The sequence below is a fragment of the Euprymna scolopes genome, chromosome 19 (assembly GCF_053919585.1).
Source record: "Euprymna scolopes isolate OS-2025 chromosome 19, ASM5391958v1, whole genome shotgun sequence".
In the NCBI taxonomy this organism is placed as follows: domain Eukaryota; kingdom Metazoa; phylum Mollusca; class Cephalopoda; order Sepiida; family Sepiolidae; genus Euprymna; species Euprymna scolopes.
This window is the reverse complement of record NC_136500.1, coordinates 87,296,992-87,315,357: the sequence shown is the minus strand read 5'-3', so window position 1 is coordinate 87,315,357 and position 18,366 is coordinate 87,296,992. Positions and strand designations below refer to the sequence as shown.

Genomic DNA, 18,366 nt, shown 5'->3' with positions numbered 1-18,366 from the left:
TATGCTTTTACTTTTGTGCTGCATATGTTTATGGTGAAGGGTTCTTAACAATAGTATGAATCATTATCGGTTATATCTAAATTGTATATGTTACATATATATCGGTTATATCCAAAATGTATATGCTACATATATATCGGTTATATCCAAAATGTATATGCTACATATATATCGGTTATATCCAAAATGTATATGCTACATATATATCGGTTATATCCAAAATGTATATGCTACATATATATCGGTTATATCCAAAATGTATATGCTACATATATATCGGTTATATCCAAAATGTATATGTTACATATATATCGATTATATCTAAATTGTATATGTTACATATATATCGGTTATATCCAAAATGTATATGTTACATATATATCGGTTATATCCAAAATGTATATGTTACATATATATCGGTTATATCCAAAATGTATATGTTACATATATATCGGTTATATCCAAAATGTATATGTTACATATATATCGATTATATCTAAATTGTATATGTTACATATATATCGGTTATATCCAAAATGTATATGCTACATATATATCGGTTATATCCAAAATGTATATGTTACATATATATCGGTTATATCCAAATTGTATATGTTACATATATATCGGTTATATCCAAAATGTATATGTTACATATATATCGGTTATATCCAAAATGTATATGTTACATACATATCGGTTATATCCAAAATGTATATGTTACATATATATCGGTTATATCCAAAATGTATATGTTACATATATATCGGTTATATCCAAAATGTATATGCTACATATATATCGGTTATATCCAAAATGTATATGCTACATATATATCGGTTATATCCAAAATGTATATGCTACATATATATCGGTTATATCCAAAATGTATATGTTACATATATATCGGTTATATCCAAAATGTATATGCTACATATATATCGGTTATATCCAAAATGTATATGCTACATATATATCGGTTATATCCAAAATGTATATGCTACATATATATCGGTTATATCCAAAATGTATATGTTACATATATATCGGTTATATCCAAAATGTATATGTTACATATATATCGGTTATATCCAAAATGTATATGTTACATATATATCGGTTATATCCAAATTGTATATGTTACATATATATCGGTTATATCCAAAATGTATATGTTACATATATATCGGTTATATCCAAAATATATATGTTACATATATATCGGTTATATCTAAATTGTATATGTTACATATATATCGGTTATATCCAAAATGTATATGTTACATATATATCGGTTATATCCAAAATGTATATGTTACATATATATCGGTTATATCCAAAATGTATATGTTACATATATATCGGTTATATCCAAAATGTATATGTTACATATATACCGGTTATATCCAAAATGTATATGTTACATATATACCGGTTATATCCAAAATGTATATGTTACATATATATCGGTTATATCCAAAATGTATATGTTACATATATATCGGTTATATCCAAAATGTATATGTTACATATATATCGGTTATATCCAAAATGTATATGTTACATATATATCGATTATATCTAAATTGTATATGTTACATATTTATCGGTTATATCCAAAATGTATATGTTACATATATATCGGTTATATCCAAAATGTATATGTTACATATATATCGGTTATATCCAAAATGTATATGTTACATATATATCGGTTATATCCAAAATGTATATGTTACATATATATCGATTATATCTAAATTGTATATGTTACATATATATCGGTTATATCCAAAATGTATATGCTACATATATATCGGTTATATCCAAAATGTATATGTTACATATATATCGGTTATATCCAAAATGTATATGTTACATATATATCGGTTATATCCAAAATGTATATGTTACATATATATCGGTTATATCCAAAATGTATATGTTACATATATATCGGTTATATCCAAAATGTATATGTTACATATATATCGGTTATATCCAAAATGTATATGTTACATATATATCGGTTATATCCAAAATGTATATGTTACATATATATCGGTTATATCCAAATTGTATATGTTACATATATATCGGTTATATCCAAAATGTATATGTTACATATATATCGGTTATATCCAAAATGTATATGTTACATATATATCGGTTATATCCAAAATGTATATGTTACATATATACCGGTTATATCCAAAATGTATATGTTACATATATACCGGTTATATCCAAAATGTATATGTTACATATATATCGGTTATATCCAAAATGTATATGTTACATATATATCGGTTATATCCAAAATGTATATGTTACGTATATATCGGTTATATCCAAATTGTATATGTTACATATATATCGGTTATATCCAAATTGTATATGTTACATATATATCGGTTATATCCAAAATGTATATGTTACATATATATCGGTTATATCCAAAATGTATATGTTACATATATATCGGTTATATCCAAAATGTATATGTTACATATATATCGGTTATATCCAAAATGTATATGTTACCTTTAAATATGTTTAAGAATATTAATGCTTTTATCAACATTTTTTTGTGTTTTTTTTTTTGTTTTACTTAATAGTGCATTTAGTATATGAAACTTATAATTGTTTGTGGTACGGTCAAGAACTGATGTGTTGTCTACTAAAAGTTTTTGAAATTTTGTTATGTAAGGTGTTTAGCAATGGCACTATTGGCAGAAAGACACAGGGTTTACTTCCTCAACAAGTGATAATATTCTTAAATGCCTTTAGAATTAGCAAAGAATATATTGATATAGTTAATAAAATGCGATTTATTGGAGAGAAAAATCACCTGTATAAATATGCTAAACTATTTACTGTTAACGATCGCTGACGATAGATCTGAATGAATTTGAAAGTACTGTGATCAAAAGAGACGATGGCAGTTACATCAACCAATTCTTACCAGAAGCAAGAAAAACTAATAGAAAAATAAAAAGGATCATAACCAAAATATCTAAACATGAATTGTCCATATAGTTTAATCAATGCTTTAAAGGAAAGAATGATGCATATATATATATATATATATATATACAAACTGCAAGAATGATATATATATATATATATATATATATATATATATATATACAAACAGGCGGTTTGAGCACTTTACAAGTAGCGGACGGATGTTTGTTTAAATAGACATTCGGATGAGTTATTTGCGGGCGTCGCTTCCGTGGTCGAGAGGTAGAGCTACCGACTGTCAACACGACAGTTCTAGGTTCGATCCTTGGCTTGGGAGAGATGCTAGTCTAGCGGCACTGATGAGTTGTGATACAACGAAACAGGACTGTATGTCGATGACTACAAATATATATATATATATATATATACTAGCATGGGTGCCCGGCATTGCCTGGGTGTTTGGAGGTGTATGTTGAGCAAAAAAAAAAAAGTGGTAGTAGGAAGGCAGGCTCGAACCCGTACTGCGAAGGACGAAAAAAACGGGGAAAAAACCTGACGTCTTTGCTGTTACGACCACCGTTAAACTGGAAGTGACGTAGGTTTTAATTAAGGCTAGACAACCGAAAGGAGAGAATGACTTTCGAAAATATCGACGAAAAAAGCGACCCCCACCTCCCATACAAAAGTACCCAGTTGAAGGTAAAGATATTAATATTTTTAGCCAATTTTTCGATATTTGTCGTCTGAAAGGTCGAACTTCAAAACGATACTGATGTTGTAAAAATCTGTCGCCTCTATCAAAAGTTTTAGGCAGACATGCAAACATACATAAATTTATATATTGGTAACTCAAATTTCCAACCAAAACCGATTAAAAATCTTGCCCTATCTCTGAACACCCTTTATGTAAAATTTCAAATGTTTAGACCAGAAATTGTCTGAGTAATTTGGTAGAGACCGAAGCGGTTAAATTTTTTAAAATTTTGACCCCTATTATGACCCCTTAACACTTATTGTTTTGGGCTCAAATCAAGTTATTAAGTTAGATCCATGTCCAAGGAAACTATATCCATGAACTTGATTTGAGCCCAAAACAATAAATTTTAAGGGGTTATAATAGGGGTCAAAGTTAAAAAAATTAACCGTTTTTTTTTTGTTTTTTTTTTGCTCAGTATACACCTCCAAAGACCCGGGCAATGCCGGGCTAAAATGCTAGTATAAATATATTTCTGAGTTTACATAAAAAATATATTTTTAAAAGTGTATATAAAGATATATATCGTCCAAATGATTTCAAATAACCAACTCAATGAAGTTATGTTTTCGGCTTCAAAGCATATATACTGGTTGGTTGCATCCCAATGACTAAAGAAAAGAATCAGTCCCAAACATAACTTTCCTTATTTTAGCAAATATCTATATTTTCTTTTTTTATGGTCTTACACGCATACTTAATTTTATATATAGAGATATATACAAATATAACTTTATATATAGAGAGACATAAACAAATCCCTTACTTTATTTATAGAGAGATATATACAAATATTTAACTATATATATAGAGATATATACAAATACCAAACTTTATATATAGGGATATATACAAATACATAACTTTATATATAGGGATATATACAAATACATAACTTTATATATAGGGATATATACAAATACATAACTTTATATATAGTGATATATACAAATACATAACTTTATATATCGAGATATATACAAATACCTTATTTTTATAGAGAGATATATACAAATATTTAACTTTTACTAATCCTGTATAAGCTAAGAGTTTTTAGCACACACGGATGGTGCCTTGTACATAATGTACGCTTTGTAAATCAATTTAATACTTGTAGTTAACAATGCAAATGCTTTCATAATGCTTGAGTAATAAAATGCTGAGCTAGTTTTCCCCTTCAGTATCCGATTATCATACGGCAAGCCCATCAAGCCGAAGACAAATTAACAATCATAAAATCTGTTGTAAGGGACATGAGGAAAATACAAAGAAGCTTTATTTCTTCTTTGCTATTCTACGTGGACAAAAATTTCAAAATGTCTCTTTGGCATGTATGAAAGCAGATATAGACAATATTTGTAAACCTGTCGATCTACACATTTGTAAAACTATTTTATTACAAAGACACACACACACACACACACACACTCTCTCTCTCTCTCTCTCTAGTTATGAAGATAAAGATTAAAATTACATAAGACGCCGGCATTATGCAATTGTAAAGGTAAAGAGAAAACGCATATTGTTACTTTTCTTACTTTTCTCTTACTTCCTTCGTCTGCTTTATTTTAAATTTTAAAATTAATACTTTTTTTATCAGAACTTTATAAATTTGTAAATGTTTTTGAATTTGTGACAACTTTTTAAAAACTTTTTGAACGTTTTAAAACTTTAAGTTTTGGACAATTTTTTATAAATTAAAAAAAAAAAATCTTATTTTCTTATATATTGTTTTGTATATATTTTTTTTAGCCTTTATTATTTTTTCTGTCTCTTCTTCTCTTTTACCCCCCATTATATCACCCCTCCTATAATTTGTTTCCTATTCTAATCTAAGATTATTTTCCATTTTTAATCTGAATGTTCTGTAATCACATCGAGCTTCTTGTATATACAAGAAATAAAATATCATTGAAAAAAATCATATTTCAGTCAGGGAAGCAGGCAGCAGGAAGGGAATTCCAAAGTCTAGCTGTACAAGGGAAGAAACTATTAGAGTAGAAATGTTTCTCCCATTTAAGGACCTCGACAGTGAAGGGGTGTGATTTTGTTGCTAAGCGGGTTTATTGGGGGGGTATATATGTCGAGGGGGCACAAGTGCAATGAGTTCATCAGAACACATGTTCCATTAAAATACTTGTAAAGCAAGCACAGGGATGCAACACTGAAGCGATGGGGCAGGGGTTGGAACTTTAGTAACTAATTTCAAGTTCAATTACTAACACTCTTCTCTTTTCGATTTCTCTTTTCCCATCCAGCATGGCTGCAGCCGAGACTGAACTCACTACACAAGTTTGTAGTGTAATTCAAATCTTGCCGGTAGCTGAATACTTGATGCTATGCCAGGGCTATCAAGCGTATGTTTTATCGTGATGCCATCACTAGATGGGGTGCTTACCACAGTTTAAGAGAGTCCCATCTACCCTCAAGAGAAGGATAAACTGCGCCAGTTTCTCAACCTGGTATTTTACCACACGGTACATACACTACCTCACCTTCCCAAATGGTCACCCATCTAGTATTGGCCAGGCTCGATGTTGCTTAACTTTGGTGATCTGACAAGAACCGGTGTCTCAATATGATTGTGCCATATATATATATATATATATATATATATATATATACACACCGTATTCCTCTTTTACATAGACCTTAACAAAGATGATTAATAAAATTGTTTTTTAAATGTTAGAATGAGACTGTCTTTCGATTGTACAGATTAAGCATATTATGTGTATAAATTTGAGGATCTTCTAGAGAATGCATGGTCTAAGTACAAGGAATAATCTTTGATTTGGATCTGAATAAAAGAATGTGACGACGAATATTGATTTTTCATACCTGAACATTAAGCGTCCGATCAGACTTTTTGCTGAGATCTTTTAAAGAGATGTGTTTTGTCTCTTTGTTACGGGTTGAATCATGTCCAGATTTTTGGGGCTGTTGTTTCTTTTTGCAAGGATTACTGCTGCCATCTGCATCTGAAATTTGGAAAGGAGGAGAGAAATGAATTAATGGTAAAATATCATTTCCGGTTATCTTCAAAACGTATCTCTGGTTAAAAAAAAAAAAAATCAAATTATTCATCACTTCCAGTTTTGAAATTGAAAACTAACAAACGATGTTAATAAAAAAAAAAAAAAACCGTCCCTCAAATTTGATACCATTGGCAGCATCATTAATGTTACTAGTTTGTAAACATTTTGGTAAAAGAGTTAATCAAATTATTTTTACCACTAATTCCGAGTCTGAGTTTTAAGGTGGTAAACCCACATCTAATCGCCTACAAAAATACAGGATGAACGATAAAATTGTTGCCATGAAAAGACAACATGATTCCATTTCCATTTGATGAAAACCGGTTTTCTTTTTTTTGTAGCAGACCATCTACTAGTTGGCCAGTTATGTACAAATCCCAAGAGTGATAGGAGCCTTCTATCATGTCTGAAAGTGGCACAATGTTCAACAAGCAAGATCAAAGATGCGCCACTGTAAAACTCATACTCTCTACCAATCCAAGTTATGACAACAAGACCATTGCGAACATCTTCAAAATGCATCGCTGGATTGCCACTAATAACAGAAATGTGCTCAGGGTGATGAAAACAGGTGTTTGGTGGGGGTGCAAGTGAGGGCCACACCTTTAAAAGCTTAAAATCAACACTAAAGTTTCCCTGGATATGCTGAAGAGTGTGGTGATCCTCTGGTGCAATCAGGTGGCCGTTAGCAGACTCTGGGTGTGGCAGCAAGTCCAAAGAGACCCAGGCTTGGTTTCAGAAGGAGTGTTACGACTTTTTACCCTTCCCACACTGCCCTCTCCTCCTCCTCTGACCTGAACCCACTGGACTACTTCGTTTTGGTCATAGATAGAGAACATCACCAACATGACCTTCCACAAGACCAAAGCCAGCCTGATCGCTACCATCTGCTGAGTATTTGCCGAGCTCCCGCTGGTGCTTTTGGAAAGCACATGCTCCCAGTTCCGGACCCGTATTGAAGCCATGATTGAGGCTGAAGGTAGCTACATTGATGTCAGCTCCACTACATAATCAAGTTACCTGCTTTGATTTTTTTCAATAAAAGTTTTAAAATAAAGCTGTAGTGTTGTTTTCTTTAGGGTGACAACTTTACCGTTCCACGCCGTAGAGTGTCCTTAACAAAAAGTTTGACTTATTTGTAATAAAAATAAAACATTCCAATTATATAAAAAAACAAAAAACAAACTTGATTTTCTTATGTGTTAATAATTAAAAAAAAAAAAAAAATGTTGTAAACTAATTAGTTACCACCCAAAAAACATTAGGCCTAAAATATAATGGGGAAACTGTTTTTTTTTTTTTTTTTTTTTTTTTCCATACACAACGTTAATTTATTTCTAATTTAAAAACTGGAAACCGTCACACCAAGTACATGCTTTCACTTCAATCAAAACTTTTTATATTCATCAAATTAGAAAATATAAAATGATAAAAAATGTTTTTTTTTACTTTCTCTCAGGTGATCCAAGCATATTTTTAACCAGTGTCTTAAAATGTAACATTCTCTTAAAATTGATTATAGAAAATATAACACATCCACAGCCGAAAATCAAGCTATGAATCATATTAAGAAGAATCTATGTGTTAGCTGTTGAAATGAGTCTTATATAGATTTTTTAGAGGCGGCGGACTTTAAAATGACAACTCTAAATCGGTTATTTTGCCTTTAGCTTGGTTTGCTAATACATCATGAAGAGACAGACACCTGAGTAACGGTTGCAAATTACAAATGATACGATCAATTTTCTGAATGAAATATTTATTGAACAAATAATTTAATGAAATGGACCAGTCAACTAACCACTTCGTTTATATTGTTTAATCCCATTAGATTTTCTCTGAGGATATGTAAAGTCTCATGGCTATACTGATAAAACAGACACAACTGACCAATAGGAAGACAACATTTGATGCGTTACTGCCGAAATACAGCCTAATTTAAAGCGAAGAGTTGTGTAATTTAGATCTCTAGATTACGACATATGTGTGTGAGGTGCGGTGTGAAATTGTATTCAGATTAATCAATGGAATAAAACACATGGTTGTATAATCAAAAATATTTTTTATATGATTTATTTTAACTTTAAAGTTCGTTTGTTAAAAAAAGAACTAAAAAAAAAACAAAAAAAAAACAAACAAAAAAAAAAACCAAAACACCCCTTTATATGAAAAGTCAAGTTTCATTTTCATGTCATTTTTGTGTTTTCTTGAGGTGTAATGCGATTTTAATCAAAGTTTAGGCTTGTTTGATCTAATAATTATTGCTTCCATATGGTTAATTTTCATCCATTAAAAGATGAAAATTGTGTTTGCATTTTTAGTTATAAGCTTTTTTAAAAAAAATTTTTTTTTTTACTATAGCAAACAATGACATAACATTTACGTTTTTTAGTTATACACTATGAAACTTGTTTTCGTATATTTTTTTTTTTTTTACATAGGCATCACCACATTATCAAGGCCAAGAGGCCACTCAAGGATAAGGGTTAAAGAGTGTACAGTAGAAATTGGACAATATAGTAACCATTAGTAATGAAAATTTGGTAAATTTGATAACTTATATGGAACGGTTCATCAAGAACTTATTTACGTTAGACTTGAAGACAACCATATTGTAGTCAGCCGGAAAGCAGGAAAACGGAAGACAATTCCACAGGCGTGCAGTTCTAAGAAAGAAGCTTTGTTCATGGAATCTACGTTTAGGTTTAGGCACAGATAAAGAGTGGGGGGGGGAATTATTGATAGTGTTTACAGCTAGACGAGTGTTTCTTGTGAAAGTTTGGCGAGGGGGGACCATAGATTGAAGCTCAGTCGAACACTTTCCATGAAAATAACGATACATCAGAGACAAACTCGCAACATCTCTTCTGTGAGATAGAGGTTGCAAGGAAGAGAAAAGGACATCTCCTACAAGGCTACGAAGTCTATTTTGAACTCTATCAAGGCAAGCCAAGTCCTTTCTAGCAGCTCCTGCCCAGATGTGGCAACAGTATTCCATCCTTGGACGTACCTGGCTCTTATATAGATAGAGAATAGCATCAGCAGTGAGATATCTACCGGATCGATAGAAAGATCCCACCATTTTTCCAGCGGCCTTGGCAACAGATTTGATGTACGTGTTCCATTTAAGATCAGGAGTAATGGTCAAGCCAAGAAGCTTGTCAAAACTTGAGGCCTCCTGAAGATAGTGCACAAAATGGAACTTCTAATTTCCAACAAATTTTGAATAATCATAATTCGGTGGCTAATTGTGCGGCACTTTTACACTTTTTGGACGAAATTTCGGAAATCCTAAAACTGAATTTCATAAGAAAACAATGGTATCTACATATTCCTCGTATTTTTAAGATGATTATATCCAAAAATTACGAACATCGATAAGGTAGAAAATTATTTATTAAAGAAAATAAAAAATAGAATTTGATGAAAACGATCATAGGACACAGGAGAGTTCAAAAGGGAGGTGATTTTCCGTTTTGATTTAAACAAGATCGCGGCAATTTTTTGCCTGCTACCACGATTAAAGTTTTTTTTTTTTTTTTTAATAATTTAGTAATATTTATGTAATTCCGACTGCATAATTTGGAAGCTACCATTGTAACTTATTAGAATTGACAAAAAAAAAAATCAGTTTAAACCATTGTTTTTATCTGAAAACTCCATTTATTGACTACAAAATCCCGTCTCAATAGTGTAGAAGCGCCAATTGTGCTACCAAAATAAATTTAGTGTAATTGTGTATATTTTTTTTAAAGATCTATGTGGCCATATTAACATTTTTTTAGGCATCATCATCAATAGGTCTTTTTTTTTTATTAACGTTTAAAGGAGCATCATCCACACTGGTAGGCTCCTATCAACTAGATAACTCCATGCATGGCAGATCTCAATCCACACCTTCAAGGAAATCTATTATGAGGATCAACTGTAGAGAGCTTGCGATTTTTCTGCAACAGCTGAAAATTTTTTTGGATCCTTCTACTGCTCCAGAAGGTATCTCACTCCCAATGCAATCCTCTACCTGCATAAGATCCAAATGCATCCTAAGATGGAAAACTGTTGTCACATCTGGGGAAGAGCTGTCACATCATCCTTTCATGCCTTGACAGAGTACAAAACTGACTTTGAAATCTAGTGGGGGACATCCTTTTCTTCTGCCTACTCCTACCACTTTCTCACAGAAGAAACATTGCTAATCTTATTTATGAGGTCAAGCTGTTCCACACGTCTTGTAGTTATCACATCTTCCAACTTCACATCTAATATAGACATAATCCTTTATGACCTGGTTGAACTAATGTGTTCAGTCGTAAATAAATGAATATAACGGCATAAATAAAGGGAATTGATTCAAACACGCCTTGTACGTATTAGTTCAGTATTTGGGTAGATGCAGATTGCAACTGTCCATTGCTTACATTCAGTATGGCGCCATCCGTCTCAGAGAGTGGAGGATTTTGTTTGATGTCATAAACACGCTTTTTACAAGCACTATGGATAATAATCAAGGCAAGTTTATGAAATGCAAAAATTCTCAGTGGTAGTTTTTCCAGTTTGAAGACAACCATTACCCTTTAAACTAACTAAAATTAGCAATAAATATATATTTTAATCATCTACATCATAGTTCAGGTCATAAAAGGTTAATAGAGAAAACAAATGTTTCATTGGTATGGACACGTGACAAATGCTTCAGTGGTTCCATATCAAGATAGCTTAAGATTTGGAAGTCCTTGGTAAATGGGGAAGGGGGGGTAAGCTGATCTAAGCTGCCTTGAAAGGAAGTTCTTTATTTTTTTTTTGTTTACGAAGGAGTCACTACTTATGAAATCTTGTAGATATTTTTTATTTATCATACAATATCTTCATATCAATCTAAAAAGAAATTTTAAATATGGATCTGGATTATTTTGGATTATTCAGACTACTGTTCTCATCTTGAGTGTTATTCTCACAATGTTTCGGCCTATGTAAATTCCGATGAATTTTGGAATTGTAATTTTGTTGGGAATGAGAATTCTTCTGTTGCAACACTGACTGAGACCATAATATTGACACTACGACTGGTGTGGAAATCAAGCAACAATTTTGGACCAGCATAACAAATGGATGATAATGGCCTGTGCAGTAAACACACACAGACACGTTCACACTCACTCCTTATTTCTATTCATTCAGAATCAGTTTACACTTGTGGTAAGATCTTTCAGAAAGTTCTTATATTGATTTACTCTCTATTTTTGGTGTCTTATTGGATTTTCTGTGTTTGTTATCAGTCCGATAGCACTAGATTTTATTGCAAAGCCTTGATAAATAAAAAGGAGGCCGGGGTAATTCCAGGTTGGGGTGGTATTGCTTAGAAACAAGATCACTTAGAAGGCACCGACCAAAAATAACATTTCCCCATTCTGACATGAAAAATCAGCTTTCAAATGTTTTCTCCAAATGTCCACATCATTTGCACTGATTAGCAAATATTCTTCAAGCATTAGATATAAAAAAGCAACTGTTTTTACAAATGAGCCACCATTTTTCAAGGCCCAAAGGCCACTCAAGGATAAAGGTTAATGAATTTGTTTGTGACGAACAACAGCTTGAAACAATGGCTGAAATGGTCAGAATTAGATTATTTAGATGGATACACAAGAATTTGTTGACATTGGATGTAAAATATGATCATATTAAGAGTAACACGAATAATGCCAAAATTGGATTAAGGATTCTAGACATAAGGTTTAGTATCGTTATATCTTAATTTTAATCGTTGCAAGGAGAAATAAAAGTGGTGGAAAAATTGTGCTGTTCAAGGAATTTTTTAATGGAAATCGGTCCAGACAAGGCATAAAGCCACTTGATATAAGTAGCTAACAAGAATGAAAGATGATTATTACAAAGACAGGAGATTGAAAAGACCAAGGCCGTAGCTAGGAGGAAAACAGTCAGCAGGAAGAGAGTTCCACAAGTTTGCAGTTCTTGGAAGCTGAGGTACGAAAAACAGCAAATTAACGGAGACTACTAGACCAATGAGCCAAATGAGCTGGAACAAAGGAAACAGGGAATAGATTAGATAAAAAAAGAGTAGGACCAATCAAATTACAGATACGTTTCTACACCTTATCAAGAATCCTTAAATGGAATAAAGATTCACAAAAATATGACACTTGACAACTACAAATCTACTATCAGACCACGTAATTGTCTTATATTAGATTTGTAGAAATAAACAATAGACTCAGGTATGAGAAAGTGTTTGGAGTGATAGAGAGGACCAACTCGAAAAAAGATTTGATGAGAACGAAAGATCAAGAAGTTTCCAAGTCGATTTCTCCTCCAGAGCAAAGCCATCAATAAGAATCCAAGGAAGAAAAAGGATACACCTACGATTGAAAGACACGAGTGGAGACAGAACAGGATTAAACAAAATAACTCTTTTGCATCTCAATGAACAAGTGAACCCAGTTCAACTTCTAGATCAACCGCATATTTTGAATGATCCCAGGAAGGTGGACAAGAAGCAACAAAACACTAGAACAGAGGGTGGTATCGTCAGCATAGATGTTAATTTTCTTAACATTATCTGGAAGATATCTGATATAGCGAAAAAGCAGTCTTGGGCCCAAAATAGAGTCATAAGGAAAACCAGTATTGATACGGAAAGAGGATGATGGGTGGGAGCACCATTCAGAATTACTTGCAAGCTTCGATTAGAAAGAGAAGACCCAATAATGTCAAGAACGTTGTCACCAATACCATAACCTCAACGTTTGTATTGAAGACCAGAATGTCATACTCTGTTAAATGTCTCTGAAATGTCAAGTGCAATAATCCCACCCCCTCACCCGAATTATCCATAAACTGACAAATCCACCCAGTTAGAACAGTTAAAAGTCAGCAGTTGAATGAAAATCATGAACGTTCTACAGAATATCATGAAAGAAGTCCAAATTTTCCAGAAAATGACCAAGCTTGCGATAAAACAAGCTTTCAAAAACTTTGTTGATAATAGAAAGGAGACTAACAGTATGATACTTAGTTGGGCCAAACTGATTGTGAGCATTTTTAAAGACAGAGATAACTGAGGACTCTTTCGAACAAAAATAGAAATAAGATTGAGAAGACACACACGCATACAGTTTGACACGAATATAAGGAAAACGGATGCAAGAGAGATTTTCTCTGGTCCCAAATTAGAGTTGGTGTTAATGTACAGGGTAACTCGGATATAAGAACCCCGGATATAAGAGAGTTGTGGGGGACCAGAGAAGAAGTTTCATATATCCGGGTTAGACTATATATATATATATATATATGATTAAAATATTTTGAAACGGACCTTATATATATATATATATATATATATATATAAGGTCCGTTTCAAAATATTTTAATCATAAATTTTTTTCCTAATTGTGTACACATTTTGTATTCCTGTAAATTTAATATTTTTCCCCCTATTATGTCTCTTTATATGTTTCGTTTCCTTGCTTTTGTGGGCTCTTTAGAAGAGGACTGTATTTTATCATGTGAACGAATATGCCAGAGATTTGTTTACCTCGGATCTAATATATATATATAAGAGCAAAGAATGGCTATTGCGGTCACTCAGGTCAAATAATATGCATGGACACCAAACCAATTAAATTATCATGGAAATTATAGAATGACATCGAACCAATTAAATTATCGTGAAAATAATAGAATGACATCGAACCAATTAAATTATCATGGAAATTATAGGATGACGTCGAACCAATTAAATTATCATGGAAATTATAGGATGACGTCGAACCAATTAAATTATCATGGAGATCCCAAATTGCAATGGAACCACTGACAATACCATTTTTTTTTGCTCTACATATAATCTCCTACCAAATGTGACCAACCTAAAATTATGGGGATATACTGATGCAGACTTGTGTTTTTCATGAAAACATGATCGGGATACCTTGCACCACCATGTACTATCTACATGCCCACAATCACCTCACATGTACACATGGCGACAACAAGGTGTTGGAAATAATTATGGAATTGTCGAAAACACAATGTGAGACAGCAAACCAGCTACCTGTTAGTCAAGAACCCATAATTCAGTTTTACAAAGAAGGTGAATGCACTGTGAGGAAGAAAAAAAAAACTTCTAATGTGAAGCTGCTGAATGGAACCAATGACTGGAAATTTTCTGTGGATTTCACAACATTTCTCCAATTTCCAGTCTACATAATCCAAACAGAAAAGCAGCCAGACATTGTAGCATGGTCCAATTCAAAGAAGAGTGCCCTCCTCATTGAATAGACCATCTCTTGGAAGGAAAACCAGGATGTTGGTTGAATGGAAGAAAAACTGAGATGAGATACTGTGTGCTGACTGTGTAGAAAAGGATTGGAGATGCCACGGGATTTCTATTGAGGCTGGTTGTCGTGGATTTTTAGGACACTGTTATCTTGTTTTTTGCAAAAATATGAATCACAAGCCACAATCTGAAAGTTGCCTCTGATCGTCCTAAGAACAGAGCTCGATATACATCAAGCTGAATTTGTTCAAGAGTGAAAAGACTTATGCATGAACACGTTATAATTTCTCCTTGTTGATCGTCAGGATTTTCTTATTTAAATACCCTGACCAGTGGCAAAAGCTGCTTGGTAGCATTAGGAGTAGCAGTATCACCTTGAGCTACCGAAACTGCGTTTTCACCCTGGTTAGCGACTGATAAGTGCAGGGTATCACACATGTTTTCTTCACATGTTGTATGATGAAAATATATACACACGCTAGGGGTCTCCCAAAAGTAATGCCTTCTACTTTTTTATTCCACCCAAATGGATCAGGGGAATTGTAAATTGCATTGTTATGATGACGGAACTTATGCATTCATAACCTGAAAGTTTTATTTTTCTGTTGCAGATATTGACGGTGTGAGACTCTTAAGAAAGCAACCCCTGTCATGGATCTGCATCAGACGCAGGGATGCATCATTGAATTCCAAAAGTGCTTTCAGAATGATGGGGACTATGTCAAAAAATAAATTCTGATACACAAAACATTGCTCGTTTTAATGGTACCACTCTTGTCTTTGTAGTGCTTCAATTTGTTGAGTTAAAAAGTAGGCGGCTTTACTTTTGGAATAACTTTCATATGACAAAGTGCACTCTGGACGCCCATGCACAGCCATCATTCATTGCTGGCAAAAGTGCGGTGATAATGTAGAAAAATATATTTTGGAGCACAAAAGGTCACTCATTTTGATGCTACCACTCCCATCTTGATAGCTCTTCAACTTTTTGAGTAAAAAAAAAAGAAAAAAAAAAGTTTTACTTTTGTGTGTGTGTGTGTGTGTGTGTGTGTGTGTGGGTGGTAAAAAAAAAAAAAAAAAACTAAACAAATAAGTTTTTTCTGACCATAGGCACCTTTTGGTCAACCCGTCTTTTGAGGTATTTTTATTTATTTTTATTGGCAAATTTGAAGGTAAGTTTATGCAAACAAATCAGAAGTTAAAAGAGGAAATAGAGTCATAAAGGCAATGTACATGAAAGAAAAAATTATCGATGCACATAAATATATTTTATAAAAGTTCCAAAACTTATATGCATTCCAGCAGTTCTAAAACTATCATAAAAACTCTCTAGCCTTTTATTTAATATATAAAGTTATTTTCTGAGTTTTTAAAAGTTGGATCTAAACAGCATTTAAGCTGACACATCAAAGTTGGATCATAACTAACCAGTTTCCATTTGTTATTGTACCATTTAAATGGCATGTATAACAACATACTTTGCTTAAGTTTATTTAAAAAATTATGTAGTTCTCGTCAAGGTTGTCTACTTTTTTTGACTTCCAGTTTCTACTGCTTATTTGGCTGGACATGAACGACCAGACAAGAAGGCCATTCTTAACGCAGATAAGCAGAGCTGAGAAAAAGATAATCATTAATTAGAAGGGACCATATTTTGTTTGTGACTGTCATCTCATCTGCGGAGCAGAAACTAAATGCCAAAAAAAGGCAGACAATCTTGATCCTCACTGCCTATGTGAAAACATTTTTCAATTATGATCTAAAATTAAAATCTTCAAGAGGAATATATCCTATTTGTTAGTTGAAGAATATAAAAAGAATTGTCTCCCTTACAACAAAAATTGGACTTCTTTTTCTGCATAAGTTCAAAAAATGTGCAAACAAATAAAAATTAAAAACTAAAATGAACTTCACTGCTTCCCAGGCAATACTGGTTAGGTACATCTAGTTATTATTACTGTGATTATTATTATTATTTCAAAGTTATAATTCTTAAAGTTTATTGATTACTGCTTTATATTATTATTTTTATTGTTCTAAACTGTTAGTTGGAATGATACTTCAAGTAACCTTTTGCAGAAACAAAGTTTAAAGTCCATGTACATTGTGGCTTTTAAGCTTGTCGTAAATAATTTCGTCTCTTTCCTTATATTGCAAATACAAAATGGCATATGTAACCAAAAAAATAAAAAAATAAAATAAAAAAACAAAAAATATAAATCGTTACAAAAATGTGCAATTGTAAACTACGTTTCCAAATTTGCATCTGCACTCACTCATTGCTGCAGGCTGTGTGAACTTAACCTTTGAGAAATTTTTTTTTTTTTTTTTTGAGAATGTGTATATTTGTTCTATCTGTGCAATACTATCCATGTCTCCTCATTTGTACGTATTAACCGATGATATCATCAAATCTAAAAAGTAATTAAGAGAATCTGATATAGATGGTTGCCAAAAATTAAGTTTTTATCTATTTCGAAATCAATTGTTCCCAAATCGAAAAAACAAACGCCGTATATAGAATTCATTCGCTCCAGCTAAGTTAAACAGTTTTATAAGCACACTCTTGGCATTTTTTCCTTTTTTTATGTAACTTTAATACACATCTAAAATATAAATAAATAAGTTCCAGAGCTGACATATAGGTGGTACCATTAATAAAAAAAACTTCCATATGATATTTATAAAGTACTTACCTTCAAATAAAACGTGTAACAATTTGAACCCAATTAAATTATTAGTTTACAAATTAGTTATTTAAGTTGAGGATCATTACTATGTATTTTTTCCCTCTTAGGTTTTCCTCTGCCAACTAACCCTGCTACCTCAACTTCTACTAACCCTCTACAAAATTAAATAATAAATCCCAAACTTTAATCATATCATTTTTAATTTTCACACCTTTTAAATTTTTCATTCGCTCATTAACAGTAAGTTTGCTTTGAAGTATTCAAAGATGTGTAGCAGAGCGTGTATGAGCATGTGGAAAAATAGCAGCAGCAACTGTAAGATAGCTAGCTTGGGAGGATATTAGCAGCCGTAACCAGAAAAGAAAAACATATGTAAATTAGGACGTGTGCGTGAGCCTGCAGGAGAAGAAAAAGTGTGGTTGAAAAGCATGGATGCGTAAAGTCAAAGACGGGGAATGGCTGTCCTACACCCAGCGTGTAGTGGAACAGAAAGAGAAACAGGTGTCAGGTGAGATGGACATGTGGTCCTGCAGAGATAGACTTTTAAGCTGGTGTTAAGATGGGGAGAAAGAAAAAATAGTAATAAACGACTTGCGTTAAAAAAGAAAGAAAAGCCGAGTC

The 18,366-nt window shown here is 32.4% G+C and overlaps 1 protein-coding gene across 2 annotated transcripts in view; it reads right to left on the bottom strand.

Annotated features, from left to right (window-relative positions):
* LOC145239820 (zinc finger CCCH-type with G patch domain-containing protein-like) overlaps nucleotides 1–18,366 on the bottom strand; it is a 388,887-nt gene that overhangs the window by 99,667 nt on the left and 270,854 nt on the right. For both annotated transcript variants that reach the window (XM_080103351.1, XM_080103352.1), the window contains exon 11: nucleotides 6,563–6,702. In XM_080103351.1, coding sequence (XP_079959477.1) covers nucleotides 6,563–6,702 — 140 coding nt within the window. The remainder of the gene's footprint in view (nucleotides 1–6,562; nucleotides 6,703–18,366) is intronic.